Source organism: Malus sylvestris, chromosome 15, assembly GCF_916048215.2.
Source record: "Malus sylvestris chromosome 15, drMalSylv7.2, whole genome shotgun sequence".
In the NCBI taxonomy this organism is placed as follows: domain Eukaryota; kingdom Viridiplantae; phylum Streptophyta; class Magnoliopsida; order Rosales; family Rosaceae; genus Malus; species Malus sylvestris.
In genome coordinates, this window is record NC_062274.1 from 17,596,440 (window position 1) to 17,613,688 (window position 17,249).

At 34.9% G+C, this 17,249-nt stretch overlaps 1 protein-coding gene across 1 annotated transcript; it reads left to right on the top strand.

Annotated features, from left to right (window-relative positions):
- Positions 1-1,708: 1,708 nt before the first annotated feature.
- Positions 1,709-4,221, top strand: LOC126601480 (receptor-like protein 3). Its single transcript, XM_050268187.1, has 2 exons — positions 1,709-3,486; positions 3,631-4,221. The coding sequence occupies exons 1-2, from the start codon at positions 1,746-1,748 to the stop codon at positions 3,972-3,974; spliced, it is 2,085 nt and encodes a 694-aa protein (XP_050124144.1). The 5' UTR covers positions 1,709-1,745; the 3' UTR covers positions 3,975-4,221.
- Positions 4,222-17,249: the final 13,028 nt, after the last annotated feature.

Here is a 17,249-nt window from a genome sequence, read left to right on the forward strand (position 1 = left end):
ACGTACATTAAATTGTATCTGATTCAATCTTATAACTTATAGGAGCGTATAATTCAAACTGATCCAACCTAATGATTGAGTTTGATTAAATAGTCGATTCTAACAACGAAAAGAAATGCAATATCAAACAATTAAAATCAAGTATAATATTGATCACACATTTTAATTAGAGTGAAAATTAACATGTGTTTTGGTTGTATAATATATGAGACATATTGTCCAACTAGAGTTCGTTTGAAAATTAACTGGATATGGAACACTTTTAGTATTATATCATGAATCACGATTATTGATCAGTAAAGAAAAGAGGTTGCAAAAACGGTCGTTTATGGACGGAAAATGCTTCACAATACAAACTTACAAAATGTTGAACGGCTCAAAAATCTTATGAGGTCATGCCGTACGTCATCGGTAACGGAACCCTAGACCCTGAAAAGTAAAAAGGAAAATTAGAATCCCTGTATTAAACATGAGATGTGATATCCACACATCCCATTTTACTTCTCACACGTTTTTTTAATTTTCGACCGTCGAATCGGATGAATTAAAGAAGATCAATAGACAGAAATAATCAAGGGGTGTGTGAGAAGTAAAATGAGGTGTGTGGATAACACATTCCTTAAACATTGGTTATATTTTGAAATTTGATTAGGACGCCTAAACAAAAGTCATATCAACATTTTTATATTTATTTAGATTATATGTAATTATTGTGTTTTTTAAATTTAAAATGTTAATTATTAAATTCTATATATATCCTTTTTAGTTGATATATTTCTGTACACGGCCTTTTTTTAAAAAGCCAATTTCTTCTCCCACGTTTGAGCCGTATGGTTTCTTCTCCCTTGTTAGAATTCTGTGATCCTCATTTTTGAATTTTGAATGAACTTATCCATTTTAACTAGTGGTTGTTTTCACTATTTTATATTGATATCATGTGAGATAATTAAACGTATTCTCTATTTTCGAAGGCTTGAGGCTGGTATGTTTAGATAATATATTTATTAAATATAATGACTAGTAGCATTCATGTGTATTTTGAAAGACTTTTTATTGGAATTAAATTCTACAAGATTTTAGGAGTTTTGATGTATTATCTAGGAATTAAAAGGTATATTTATATAATGGCAAGTTGGGTAATTTAAATTATAAAAAAGGCTACTTCTAATCCATGTGGCACCTAAATTGTAGGAAGATGTTTAATCAAAACTCTAAAAGGCATAGATGTTTAATCTCAAAATTTTAAAACCTAGACATCTGTATCAAATTTAACTTCGATGAAACACTTTTTTTTTTCTCCCTTTTTACTTTGACATACCTTGATATAATGGAGTTTTCAAGAATGCTGGAGAAGAAGAAACCTTTTACTACAATTTAACCCATTTCACCTCATAAACCTTTCTCTTTACTACAATCTAGCCAATTTCAATGGAGAAGAAGAAACACATATGTGGTTTTCTTTATGTGATTTCAAATTTGAAACTTTGTCCCTTTTCATTGTGGAAAATCTCTCTCACGTATTGAAGGGTTTGGAAAATGTAGATTAATGTGCGGTCAAGGTAGTTTTCAATGAAATACTATCTTTTATGCTTGTTTTCATGTGCGGTCCCCCTCCCGAGTCCATGACCACACACACAACAAGATAGTACATAGCTGCACACCTTTGGTCGCTCCTTTATATATATATATATATGATATATGATATATGCAGACTTGTTACTACAAGAAATATCTAAGTTAAAAAAATGGCTCATGGCTTCCTCCTCGTCTTCTTATTCTCTTTCATTATATCAACAACAAATATTCATGCAAGCAACAAATCAGAATGCACCACTCTCATGGCCTTCGCCCGTACTCTATCTTCTCCTCCTGTAAATTGGAGTACTTCTGTTGATTGTTGTCATTGGAATGGCATCACTTGTAATCCAGAGGGTTGGGTCACTCATTTGCTCTTACCCTCCAAAGGGCTCAAAGGAGGTATACTTCTCTCATCACTTGCAAATCTCATACATCTCACTCACTTGAACATTTCCCACAATTCACTTTATGGCACACTTGAAACCAAATTATTCTCCTCTTTGAATCACCTCAAGATCCTTGATTTGAGCTACAACCTTCTTTCTGGAAAGATACACTTTTCTCTACCACCCAAAAATATTCAAACAATAGATTTGTCAAGCAATCACTTCCATGGTGCAATTCCCTCTTCTTTTTTCCAACAAGCTTGGAATTTGACTAGTTTCAACGTTAGTAACAACACCTTTTATGGGTATATCCCTTCATCTATTTGTCTCCGATCCTCTTCTTCCATAAGAGTATTAGATTTTTCCTCCAATGAATTTAGTGGCAACTTTTCTCGTGGGCTCGGGGGGTGTTCCAAACTGCAGATTCTTCGTGCCGGTCATAATAATTTGTCAGGATCACTTCCGGAAGACATCTATAATGCTATCAAACTTGAGGAACTTTTATTACCTCTCAATTCACTAAATGGAGCCATTAGTGAAAGAATTGCCAACCTCACCCACCTCACAATCCTTGACCTCTATTTTAATCAATTGAGTGGTGTGATCCCTCTCAATTTCGGGAAGCTCTCTAAGTTGAAATTCTTGAATCTTGATTTCAACAGCCTACGAGGTAATTTGCCCCCATCTTTGATGAATTGCACAAACCTTGTAGAACTACATTTGGGATTCAACTACTTGGAAGGAGATCTCACCACCCTTAATTTCTCCAAACTCAGCCACCTTAGTAAACTTGACCTATGTATAAATAACTTCACTGGTATCTTGCCGATAAGCCTTTACTCATGCAGGTCCCTAAAAGCAATTCGGTTGAGTGATAATCCTTATGTAGAAGGACAAATACAACCTGAGATTCTTTCATTGAAATCCTTGTCCTTCCTCTCACTTTCTAATTTACGGTTGACCAATGCCACAGGGGCAATGAAGATATTAATGCGTTGCAAAAGTCTTCACACACTTGCCCTTAGTGGTTCGTTTGACAGTGAGGTAGTGCCAACTGATGATGACATGGTTGATTTTTATGGATTCCAAAATCTTCGTGTATTGGGTTTGGCTAACTTCGGGCTAACTGGTCAGATGCCTGGTTGGTTATCAAACCAAAAGAATCTAGCGATGCTAGATCTGAGTGGTAATCAAATCACAGGGTCAATTCCAAGTTGGTTGGGTACTCTTCCAAAACTCTTTCATGTGGATCTATCAGCCAACCAAATTTCAGGTGAATTGCCAAAACAACTTTGTAGATTACCAATGCTAATGGTGAATGCATCTCGAGTAGACAATTATGAATTTGAACTTCCCGCCTTAGGGCGGGTAAGGGAAAATCCAACATTTTTGCCGCATAGATTGCCTGACATGCCAAGAACAATCAACCTAGCTGGCAATAACATTGATGGTAGTATACCTATTGAGATTGGCCAATTGCAGCTTCTTACTGCGTTGTATCTTAACGACAACAACTTCTCAGGTGACATTCCAGACCAAATATGTAACCTAAAATATTTAGAGGTTTTGAATTTCTCCACGAATCATTTGTCTGGAAAAATCCCCTCGTCAATGACGACCCTTAGTTTCTTGAAAGAATTTGATATCTCGTACAATTATCTTGAAGGACAAATACCGACGGGCACGCAGCTCCAGAGCTTCAACGCTTCTTCATTTGAGGGGAACTCTAGACTTTGTGGTGCTCCACTTGCAAATGAGTGTAGAGAAATTGATGCAGATAATATGAACAACGTCGACCAAGATGCAGGCAGTGAACGTGATGAGCTTCCCTGGTTTTATATTTTTGCAGCCCTAGGTTTCATTGTTGGATTTTGGGGTGTTTGCGGTTCTTTAGTTCTTAAAAAGACATGGCGGTACGCGTATTTTCAGTTCTTGGATAATCTACATGATTCGCTCTATATGAAGATGGCAGTTTGCATGGCCAGGATGAAAAGAAGGCTTAGGGACTAGATTCTACTTTTCATTATGTATTTTGGTTTCAATAAAATTATTTGGACACAAAATATACACTGACACACTCTGTAATATAGGTAGCTAGGTCATACTATATGTTGATCTCAATGGTATTAGAGAGTGTCAACAAGTGTGTTTAATTTTGTGTATCCAAATAGTATGACTCTCTTTGTTTTTATTTGTTTGTTTTCAACATGATGTAAGGTTTGTTCTAATATATAACAGTACAATAAAATTATTCGAACATTGTTGAGACACTTTCTAATATATGTGAGCTTTGCTATTGTATGTAGATCTCACTTAATGTTGGAGTGTGTTAACAAAAGTTTTAGTTTTTTGTGTCTAACTATATAACATCAACAATAATAATACATTGTTCAAGTTTTGCCATGGTAGAAGCCGAATTTCAAAGCTGATTGGTTGTGTGTTTATATCTTCTACGAAGAAGATTTTTATTATGTAATGATGTGAAGCAGTTTTTATATGAACTTTGGGATATTGATGGTTCAATGCGTTACTGAAAAAAGCAATAGCTGGATTTGTAATTACTTATTAGAGTTCACTGATATACCTTATTATAATGGAAGATGAAGTTATTGATTTAAAATATAGCTTGAATTTGCCACAACGACTCGACTGCAATGTTTTGAGATTGTACGTTTCATTATATATTTTCAGTTTCAGTAAGCAATGTGAAGTAGTTTTTGTATGAACTTTGCGATATGTTAATTGTTCAATCTGTTATTATGAAAAAAGTGGAAGCTAGATTAGTTATTCTGAAAAATGATATACTTGGAAGATGAAGTTATTGGTTTAAATGTGGCTTTGATTTTGCCATGACTCGAGTATAATGCATTGAGGTCGAAGGAAATGTTCATATTTTAATCATGATTTTACTAAGGTTCCTAACCTTTCCCGTAGAGTCAACGTTCATTTATTCATGATACTTAATATCTAATGCATAAGTGTATTTTTCTTCACTAGTGTATTTACTTTCTTATAGAAAGTTTGGAGTATAAAATGAGATTTTTAGAGGGCAAATAACAATTCTCTGCTAAAATATGACATATTTATTAAAACAAATATAATAGCAGGTAAACTTGTTTCAATTCGACATGACAAAAGTTTCACTTGTAATGGTTTAGAACAATTTAAAGGAAATGGGTAGAGGAAAGGACCAAGAACACAACTCTACTCTTCGGGTCGACGGGGATGTAGAGCGGTGATGCCCTTCTCTGCGGTGATGTCATCGGGCCTTACGAATGATGCAAATGAAGTGTCGTTTGAGTTCCTTTCTGGCAATGGTATTGCAGGCACTGTTGCGCAAGGATTTTAATTTATGTTCTCTACTTCTGCAACACTCCTCTATGGGGCTAAAATGTAATCCAAATTTGTATTTGACACTTGTTTAATGAATATGATAAAATTAATGACCTCAATTATCACCACAAATAGCTTTATACATATAATTACTGTGTATAAATGTATAGCTGCAAATAACTTTAGATAAATAATAAATGCGTCTTTGATTGTGGTCGAAGGTTTATAACTACAGAAGGAGCATGAACATAGGATGGAGAAAGCTCAAAGGTAAAGTGCAGTAAAATCAATGATAGGCCACTTTTTATTCCAACATAGCAAAGCCTTGTCCAAAGTAAATCCGTGGACCGGAGCCGAAATTGAAGTACGTGAATCAATGTTTGTTGCCTTCGAAACGCCTTCCGATTTCACCACCTCTCAGGCTTGAATTTGTCTACATCACCACCTCTCAGGCTTGAATTTGTCTACATCATCACCCCACAATTCTTTGTCATGGTGAACAAGCAGTATAGGCAAGGTTCTAAAAGACGTTAAGCGTTAGTTGGACGGTGAACTGGGGCCTAGTGTCTAGGTGGCTAGGCGGAGCCTAGATAGGGGTCTAGGCTAATTAGGAGGATCTAAGTGAATTTATTATATATTTGTATAAATAAGTGCTTGTTATACTTAAAAAACACACATAATTATATTGGGACACATAAATAGCAAAATAAAATGAGTGTTCATCCAAGTACTCAACAAGTCTCTTATATTTTATTCAAAAATTAAAATACAAAATGAAAGTTATCAATTTTTTGTCTAAGTGAGAGTCACGACCTAGGCGGGTTTAGGCGGGCTAGGCGGGCTAAGCGGACGCCTAAGTGGGTCAAGGGGCACTTTCTTAATTTTCAAACGTCTAAAGACTAATCAGGGCGGTGCCCAACTGTGCACCTAGCGCTTAGGCTGGGATTTTTAGAACAGTGAGTATGGGTAAGGTGATGCAGTGCATAAGGAATTTATTCAACAGGGCTTTTGGTATTTAGGTATTTGGCCATTCCGTTAATTATTAATTTGAGATTCATGTATCTTAGGCTATGATTTAATATTTTGTAGTAATTTGGATGCATTGTAAGTTGTGTTTTAAATTAAGTGGCTAGGTGGAACAATTGCCATTTAATATGCTTCGGTGGCTTAGGGAGTTGTATTTGCATTGATGAAGATATTTTGGCACACTATTATGTTAGGAAGGGAGTTTGATATGTTAAAGGAGACAATTTGGAATTATAATTATATGGTACTGTATAATTGAGCATTGCTCTTCTATCATTTTTCTATCAACCTCGTGTGTTTTTTTGACATCTCCTCTATCTCTTTGTCGTTCTACATTATTTGGTACCAGAGCTTCGCTACGCTCTTTGGGTTGCTTCCGCGCTATTTATCTAAATGGCAATGATGGGAGGTAGAGGAAAGCATGGTAACTAAGAGCTTAGGGATTTGAGAGTTGAAAAAGATAACGAAATTCAAGAGCTGTGACAAGAAATCGAGTTGCTTGCCTTGTGAATTGAACGCCTAGAAGCTCTAAGGAAGCATGGTGGATCAAAACGCAGGAAGCACAACCAACGATGGTGGACTACCCAAATGTCAAGGTTTGGTAGTTGGCTTGAGGATGCTAGGTCTTGCACTGTAGGATGCGAATCTGATAAAGTGAACCCAAATACTCATCAAAATGAACCAATGGTGAAGCCTAAAGTTTCAGATTGAACGTAACCCCATTAGTATCACTTATCTTTGAAAATGAGTTTGATAATGATGAATTGGGCTATACTTACGATTGCACCTTACCACCTATCTATGATGAATATCATGAAGATGGAGATACATGTTAAAAAAAAATAGAGGTCATTGATGAATCTATTCATCACAACAAGATGGATTATTCATCAATTGATATATCTGATGCTTGCGAATCAATTTCTCTACACAATTTCGTGTCTTGCTCAAAGGGGGATCCTGAAGCAAAAGGTTTTGCCAATCCATCTAGTGGTTCTAATGACGTCTTCTTGGTTCATGGGAGGGATGGAACAATGAGTGCAGACATGATTCCATATAATATTATTTCGCTGGATGCTTCAAACATTACAAATTATACTACTTATTTGCCTACGGTTGAGGAAAAGGCTCCTAACTTTCTGTTTTATGATTCCATTTGGTATGACTTTATCTATCGATCCATCAACAACTATTTGAATGCAAGGAAAGAGTTAATTATGATTTTGAAGCCTTATATCTTTCGTGAAAAGTTATGTAGGCTACTACAATTTTGGGAAAGAACGAATCTTTGTTTCTACCATGCGATTACTATTTTTGTTTGTTCGAAGAAGAAAAGAAAGAGAAGTGAAGCAACGTGGTTTCTAAACTTGGCGATTTGGAAAGAGCTTGGCTTGAAATTAGTGAACTCGTGGACGAGTTGTTTCTCACCTAGAGAGTCTGATGCAGTGCATAAGGAGTTTATTCAAAGGGGCTTTTGGTATTTAGGTATTTGGCCGTTAATTATTAATTTGAGATTCATGTATCTTAGGCTATGATTTAATATTTTGTAGTAATTTGGATGCATTGTAAGTTGTGTTTTAAATTAAGTGGCTAGGTGAAACAATTGTCATTTAATATGCTTTGGTGGCTTAGGGAGTTGTATTTGCATTGATGAAGATGTTTGGCACACTAGTATATTAGGGAGGGAGTTTGATATGTTAAAGGAGACAATTTGGAATTATAATTTATGGTACTGAAGAATTGAGCATTGCTCTTCTATCATTTTTCTGTCAAGTCTCGTGTGTTTTTTGACATTTCTTCTATCTCTTTGTCGTTTTGCATTAAAGGCGGCTATCACTCCAGTCGTTAACGATAACTTCCCAAGTTATGTTTTCTTGTCAGTGATTTGAAATGGCTCAGTATCCGGCGGATAGAATCTCAGAGCTTCAAGTAAAATCATGGTTACTTGCAGGGGGATGTTATAAAGTCAAGGTTACTGTTTTACACATACATCGAAATTCATATGACGAAAACTGTGTTTCATGACATTGAAATTAAAGTTTAGCGGGAATCACAAGCCCAAATTTCCCTTTATCGTGATCAGTTGCAATGGATAATACTTGCATCTCCTCGCGAGGGGAGTATTGATGGAAAACGTTATATGTTATTGTATACGTTACAACTTGTATGTGACTTAGGACATCAATGGTTGGTGTCCTGTTGCTTACAAAGACTTGCAAAACTTCTTCCCTTGCTCGATCTTGCCAATTTTTGTTTTGGCTTGGTAAAATCGTTGTCCAAACAAGCGACCATGAAGTGGTTTCTTGCCCGGCAAAGTAAAATAACTTACATTCCTCGATCACATATTCGATAACCATTCCAATGTTTTTGTTGTTCCTGCCATGTTCCTTACTTTCTTTGAAGTTGCACTCCAAAAGTAAGTTGAATATCAGAGTACGTAATGAACAATACTACAAATTCATAGGAATATTATTAAATAAACGAGAATGTCGAAATGGCTACAGAATCCAAAGAGAATACATTGTGAATGCCTTGTTCTCAAACTAAATTACAAGCTCTATTTATAGAGAACTAAACCTAAGAAACCCTAACTTGGATGGGCTAAGCTCAAATCCTAAACTAACAAGCAAAACCCAAATACTAAAATAAACCTAAATACTAATATTTTCCAACACTCTCTGTCAAACTCATGACGGTACACGACATAGGTTTGCCAAAGTAGATGTGGATGCAAAACTCCAAAATCCAGAGCCAATGCCAATGTCAATGTCAATGTCAATGCCGATGCCGATGCCAATGCAAATTCCAACTTCTGAACAAACAATCAAATAATCCAATTTACTCTGTTCACAACGTCACTCGAGTAGTTACCCATTCAAGTATTTGAGCGATAGAAGTCAATAACAAGCGAGGGACACAAGCCCAATACCTCAAAACAGGCATATTGTTTTTCATTCCTCCCCCCCCCCCCCCCCCCCACCCCACTTTTTTTCTTCCTTCTTCCTCCGTTTTTTCCTTCTGTGCAAATCAATAACATCAGTTTTTTTTTTTTTTTTTTCGCGGGTGTAGGGTTGTGGAGACAAATCTAGAAGCAGAAACGGTGCGGGTTAATCAAAGGTCAAATCACGAACTGATCTGGACTTCGATTCAAACAAAAGCAAGTGTGGAGTCTCCAATGTCGTCTGGGAAGACGCGGCTGTGATACTACACAAAGTGGTGCGATGGTACGGGCCTTTTTCACATGGATCGAACCCTAAGGATCGAACTCATTCTAATACCAAGTTGAATATCAAAGAGCGTAACAAACAATACTATAAATTAATAGGAATATTATTAAACAAAAGAAAATGTCGAAATGGCTACAGAATCCAAATAGACTACATTGTGAATGACTTGTTCTCAAACTAAATTACAAGCTCGATTTATAGAGAACTAAACCTAAGAAACCCTAACTCGGATGGGCTAGGCCTAAATCCTAAACTAACAAGCAAAACCCAAATACTAAAATAAACCTAAATACTAATATTTTCCAACAAAGTATACCTAATAATTCATGTTTTGGGACTTCACCTGCCTGAATTGCTTCTTCTCTTTTGTTTATGATACCCTTCAGTAACTCTCTTATGTTTTTGTTGTTCCTGCCATGTTCCTTACTTTCTTTGGAGTTGCACTCCAAAATTATACCTAATAATTCATGTTTTGGGACTTCACCAGCCTTAATCACTTCTTCTCTTTTGTTTATGATACCCTTCAGTAACTCTCTTATTTCTTTAATTGTCAACGCCCTTCATTCTCTTGTTGAACTTGGTCGGTAGAAAACTGCAAAAATTGAAGCACTTTCTTCGACCAATGGTTGTAACTTTTATTTTCTCTTCTTTTTCCAATAAAAAATATTTAATCATTTTTTTTAACAAACGATATTATCTACATTAAGGAAAATGAGTGGATTAAGCCTCATAATGGCCTACTATTTGACCATAGTACTAAGCGATTTGTTTTTGCTTTATTAAGTTGTTAAATATTTTAAGTCTTTGAATATTAATATAATCTTGTGGCTAATATGCATTTGGTCCTCACAAATTGTCAAAATGAGGACCTTAGAAGAGCAGGACTCTTGAGTAAGGACATGGTAGATGGCAAGGTGCGTTTGATTAATTTTTTTTTTCATTTTGAAATTATATTTCTTTCTATTTTAATTGAAAAATATTTTTCTATAGTAGGTTATAATATTTTTATTAATTTTTTAACAGAGCTTGGATGAAATGTCTTTAATTAGCTAACGAAGATAAACACGAGGATTTTTTTTTTTAGCGAAACGATAGCGGAGTAAGTTAAATGTTAAATGTTAGATTAGTCACCGACGGGGTTCGAACTCATGCCGTCATGCAAGGGCACAACACATTTTCATCATTGTGATAGAAAGTCACCTGCCACGAGGATTAAATTGACCAAACTGAAAACACGGTAAAAAAAAAAAAAAAATTAAATTCCAACATATCACAAACCATGTAATTCATTGCTTTTATACGATTGTGTGGAATTTTATGCCTTGACTCGGGAGGAGCTCCGCTTGCTTTTTGATGCCTTGTTGGGTAGTTTGGAATGGAGGAAATCAATCCTAAAAGGAAATCTCTCTTTGACGTATTGATGGGGTTCGGAAATCTCTCTTTCACATGTTGAAGGGTTTGGAAAAATGTACATGAATGTGTGGTCATGGTTGTTTGCCAATTTTCTCAGTTTGGCCCCATCTTGACCTACTGAGGTCTTCGCTTTTTGGTTTCTTTCGTGCCGTGTATGGAAAAAAAAAAGTTAATAATAACCAAACTGAACGCACCTCTCTTATTATTTGGTGCTTAAAATTTGATTAGATTGGATTCTGAGCTTGTGTAGTAAATGACTTTTCATTTTGAAATTAGAAGGGGTTGAATTAGAAGAAGCTTATCCCATTTTAGTCCTGCCATTCCTCAGTAATTGAAAGTGATGATTTTTCTTAATGAGTAACTTATCTTCTACTTTCACTTTGAACCGATTCCTGTAATTTGCATGCATTCTTGTAAAGGTCATATAACGGCTCAAGCAAAGTCGAGTTTCACAAGTTCTGTTATGAATAACTTGCGCTTAAATATTCTTAGTTAACTATTTAGAAAAGTAGGAAATTTGAATTAAAATAACCATTTCAAATAAGTAACGTATCGAATCTGAAAACAATAATAATAACATTAGCAATCAATTTCAAAGAAAATCAAGGTAATTAAACACTAGGGTTCAACCATCACCTATAACAATTATACACAGTCCTACCAATTACTTATAAGTTTATACATGCAAACTTGAAAGTTAGGTTTTAATCATGCATATTCTACTTGTGATATTCAAGTTAGAACGTATATTTAACATGCAATCTGTCATCCAATTACTTGTCTAAACATTCTAATGGTAACTAAGTATTTAAGATATAAAGATAGTTTTAAACAGTGATTAACAATTCAAAGCAGGCATGCATAACACCATAAGTAATTTGAAAAGAAGCTACATATTTATGTTAAGACTCATGACTTCGACCTAACAAAAAAGAATTAATTACACATAATCATAATTGAATATCAAAATATTATTAAGAAGAAAAGTTGAGAAAAACCATTGTAAAACAAAGTACAATATCGCCGAGAGCTCTTCTCCAAAATCGAGTTCTAAAGCCAAAGTGTTGCGTTTTAACATTAAGGCTATAAGACTCGGCTATATACTACGTAACTAGAATCGTGCCTAAAATAGGTCTCTTACAAAAATCTGGAAATACTAACAAAATGTTAAAAGCTTATTGTATTAACACCTCACAAATTATTGAATAAACCATCTTAATACACCCTACATACTCCCCCATAATACCCTCACACCTCACATTCTCAATATACACCTTACAGTTTCTACATGCATCATATATTTTCTATACACCCCACAGTTCTCAAATCTTATAAAGCTTTTTATTTGGACAAAAAATGCCGATTGGAATTTTGACAAAAGATGCCACTGGGATTTAAAGCATATGTGGGTTGTTTTCAATTCCACCATTAAAACTCATGTCGTCAGTTTTTAATATTTGGTGGTAATTTTAGGTGTTTAATTCTTCATGTAATATCTGTGATTCCTAAAAGATGAATACGACAAGATTAAATAATTATCAATGTTGTCAAAATCACTAAAACAATAAAAAATATGAAGTCTTACCTCATTTGAAGCTTCCGAAAAGTCGACTTCGTGTTTCACTCGTCAAAAATAATTTTTCTCAATCAACATGTTTATAGTTTCATTAGTTAGAGTTTTGTTTAACAATGCAGGGTCGAAGGGATTTTGATAGTTGAAGAAGATAAATAATATGTTAAAACTGATTTGGGATGTATTCAGAAATTTTTTTATTTTTTTAACCTTATAATTGCATATTAAGGTAAATAAATCATTTAATATTAAATTTTAATGTGAAGTGCATTCAACATTTTGTGGAGTGCTAATATAAAAAGCCAATAATAAAATAAGTATTTCCTAATCGAACAGGTATTCGAACTGTGCAGAAATCCCTTCCGTTGGCTAACCAATTTCGTCCCCATTAGCTGGCGATGGAAACGATAAAAACACCTCTTACAACTCTGTTGAAGGAATTTTTCGCTAAAAACATCATCTTCAATAACTTATAGCCTAAATAAGTCAAAAAAGTCAATTTGCCAGTACCGTGCGTCTTCCTTCAATTAATTACCACGATTAAACGGCTTGAAATTTAAAAATGAGATTTTGACACAATAAACTTCAATGTTTTGAGAATTACTCCATTAGGAATTATTCCAAAATTTCATCGTTTCCCACTTTTCGTCAGAATAAATTATACTGCACTTGTCATTAAAATACAAAAACAATTATAAAAAATCACAAAAATATTATATAAATTCCAACTTAAACTTTGACATATTGAAGGGTTTGGAAAATGTACATTATTGTGCGGTCATGGTTCTCTTTGAAGTATTCACGGGTTCGGAAAAAATGTACACTATATACAAACTTGGTATTGTAAGCAATATCCAAGTTAAAAAATGGCACATGGCTTCCTCCTCATCTTCTTTATTCTCTTGCATTATATCTACAACAAATATTCATGCATGCAACCAAATTGAATGCACCTCTCTCATGGCCTTTTCCTTCACTCTATCTTCTCCTCTTGTAAATTGGAGTAGCGCGTTTGATTGTTATCATTGGAACGGTATCACTTGTAATCGGGAGGGTTGGGTCACTCATTTGCTCTTACCCTCCAAAGGGCTCAAAGGAAGTATATTTGTCTCATCACTTGGAAATCTCACACATCTCACCTACTTGAACCTTTCTCACAATTCATTTTATGGTGCACTGGAAACTAAATTCTTATCGTCCTTGAATCGCCTTGAGATCCTTGATTTGAGCTATAACCTTCTTTCTGGAGAGATAGCATTTTCTCTACCACTAAAAAAATATTCATATAATAGATTTGTCAAGCAATCACTTCCTTGATGCAATTCCATCTTCATTCTTCCAACAAGCTTGGAATTTGACTAGCTTCAATGTCAGCAACAACACCTTCTATGGGTATATCCCTTCGTCTATTTGTCTCTGATCATCTCCTTCCATAAGAGTGTTGAATTTTTCCTCCAATGAATTTAGTGGCAACATTTCTCGTGGGCTCAAGGGTTGTTCCAAATTGCAAATTTTTCATGCTGGTCATAATAATTTGTCAGGATCACTTCCAGAAGATATATATAATGCTACCAAACTTGAGGAACTTGTAGTAACTCTCAATTCAATAAATGGAGCCATTAGTGAAAGAATTGTCAACCTCACCCACCTCACACTCCTTGACCTCTACTAGAATCGTTTGAGTGGTGTGATCCCTTGCAATTTCGGAAAGCTCTTCAAGTTGAAATTCATGAATCTCGATTTCAATAGCTTGCAAGGTAATTTGCCCCTATCTTTGATGAATTGCACAAACCTTGTAGAACTACATTTGGGATATAACTACTTGGAAGGAGATCTCACCAAGCCTAATTTCTCCAAACTTAGTCACCTTAGTAAACTTGACCTATATAGGAATAAATTCACTGGTATCTTGCCGATAAGCCTTTACTCATGCAGCTCCCTTAAAGCAATTCGTTTGAGTGATAATCCTTATCTAGAAGGACAAATACAACCTGAGATTCTTGCATTGAAATCTTTGAGTAATAATCCTTATCTCGGTACATTTATTTAGATGTACGACATAGATATAAAATACCTATGTGCCACTTGAAGAACATATAGAGATGATAGTGAAATCTCCACAACTGAAACCTAATCCTTCAACCATAAACTACATACACACCATAACTGTGCATTCCCAAACTATCTAAATAATGGGACAATTCGAGAATTAATTGGACCACGGTCATGCTTTCGCATCCATAAGAGAAATCCAACTAATCCTCGAATGGGAAAATAAGTTTTACTAAAAATAAAAAAACAAGTATGAAGTTCATTTCAATTAACTCCGTACATCACAATACATATTTGTACGTCACATACAAATTTAACAACATAATATAAATATAATTTCACAACACATTATAAACATAACAACATAATTTAATTAATTTGATATTTTTAAAAAATAAAATGAAGAAAATACCTTCTCAATCGTTCTCCACCAATCGCTAATCACACATAATATCCCTATAGACAATAAAACTCATGGCGTTAGTATGAATTTACATTAATACTTTTACCGTAACAAAAAAAAAAACGCTTACCAGACACACCAAGATAGCTCGATCAACCTAGAGAAGAAGATGAAGGTAGTATTAGATGATGAAATTGAGAGAAAATGGAAATAACAGATGTCGGATTGAGAAAAACCGAAGGGGATGAGTGCAGAGGCTAAATATGCAACAAACTACAGTTTTAGCCTTTGCACAAGCTGAATTCAGATTATAATAGTTTCTTTTAGATGAATGATTTTGGGTGATGAACACAATATTCGTTTTGCGCAAATTTTCTTTGCGCAACTAATAAAGGATTCGTCGCGCAAATGTACTTTGCGCGACAAAAAAGTTATTCGTCCCGCAAATGTACTTTGCGCGACTAATAAAGAATTCGTCACGCAAATGTGCTTTGTGCAACAACAAAGGTATTCATCGTGTAAGTTTACCATTTTTTATTTTATTTCATTTACTTTATAATTTATTCTCTTCAACAAATTGCGCAACGAAAAGATGTGTCGTCGTGCAATGCATATGTGTTTTTACCTTTTTTTGTAAGTGTTTTTGTTTTCTTTTTATATAAATGTAAATTTTTATTTTAATCTAAATAAAAAACTCAAACCTAATTAAACATTAAATAATTACCAAAACTAATTTACCATCCCAAATACAAAGAGTGCTACTATTACCACCCCTATGTCTTATTTCTACACCCACTCTTTATTAAAAAAATTAATTACCAATTCATCCTCACGTAAAATGTCAAATAAGGACGGGAAAACCAAGATCAGATCGTTCACTTCCACCCACACTCCCAGTAACTCGTAATCTCAGTTCTCAAACGTCTCGTCATCACTTTATTCCTTCTAAATTTTAATTTATGTTTATTGGATCCTAAATTATTGAATCACGAATTGATCTTTGTATTCGTTGAGCTCATCTCGTAATACAAATCCCAGACACACTGAATGCATCAAGACATATATGGATATCATAAGAGTTTCTTTCTCTATCGATTTCACTTTTTATCCTTTCGGCTTTGATTCTATGATTGGTTGAGCGACTGTCTCTTCGTTCTATTGTTGCATCGCCTTCATGGTCAGCCATGGGGATAGTCGGGATGGTGGTAAAAAGTGCAGAAGGGTGGTCACTATTTTACTTCCCTCTATTTCAATCATATAAATATAATCATTTTCCTTATATTAAAATATTATTTAAATAATTAAAGGCTAAATAGCCAAAATGGTCCCTAAGATTTGCATAACTTATCACTTTGGTCCCTAACATTTCAAATTGATAAAAGTGGTCCCTGAGATTGTCCACCATCCATCATTTTGGTCATTCCATTAAAAACTCCGTTAAGTGTCCCGGAGCTCTTGGCCGAAAGTTTAGGCAATTTTCAAAGCTTCATAACTCAATCGTTTCTTAACCAAATTCGACCCATAATATATCAAAATGAAGATAGGAAAGTGTAGAATAAGATTTAGGGTTAAGAAACGATTGAGTTACGAAGCTTTGAAAATTGTCCAAACTTCCGGTCAAGAGCTCCAGGACACTTAACGGAGTTTTTAACGGAATGACCAAAATGATGGATGGTGGACAATCTCAAGGACCATTTTTATCGATTTGAAATGTTAGGGACCAAAATGATGAGTTATGCAAATCTCAGAGACCATTTTGGCTATTTAGCCATAATTAAAAAATAGATTGGAGAACAGGCTAAAGAAGCAATATGGATCTCGGTTTCTGTGTTTTTCATCGGTCAGTAATGGCTATGGGAAATGGTAGGCTATGCTGGTGAATGGTGTCAAGGGTGGAGTGACACACCCCGACCCAAAATGTCCACTAAGACTTCGTATCAAGCTATGCTGACTGACACCTGGAAGGTGACGAAGCCATAAAGTGTGATAATGTGTAAAAAATGAATAAATTTAAACCTAAAAGTGCCTAAGTACACGAGTGCGCAGTGAGCAGGTATAGACCCATTTCACACGTGATTACAGAGTATAAGTAAAATACAGTCAAGTAAGATAAGGATTATACCATCATAGAATGCCACATGTACGAGGATATGCCAAGAATCCTCATTAATACAGAAACTTTGCTACTAGAACCTGGAGGGGCGCAAAACAGAAAATGTGAGTGGGCAAAAACAAAGCTTTTCAAAAACAATTTCTCT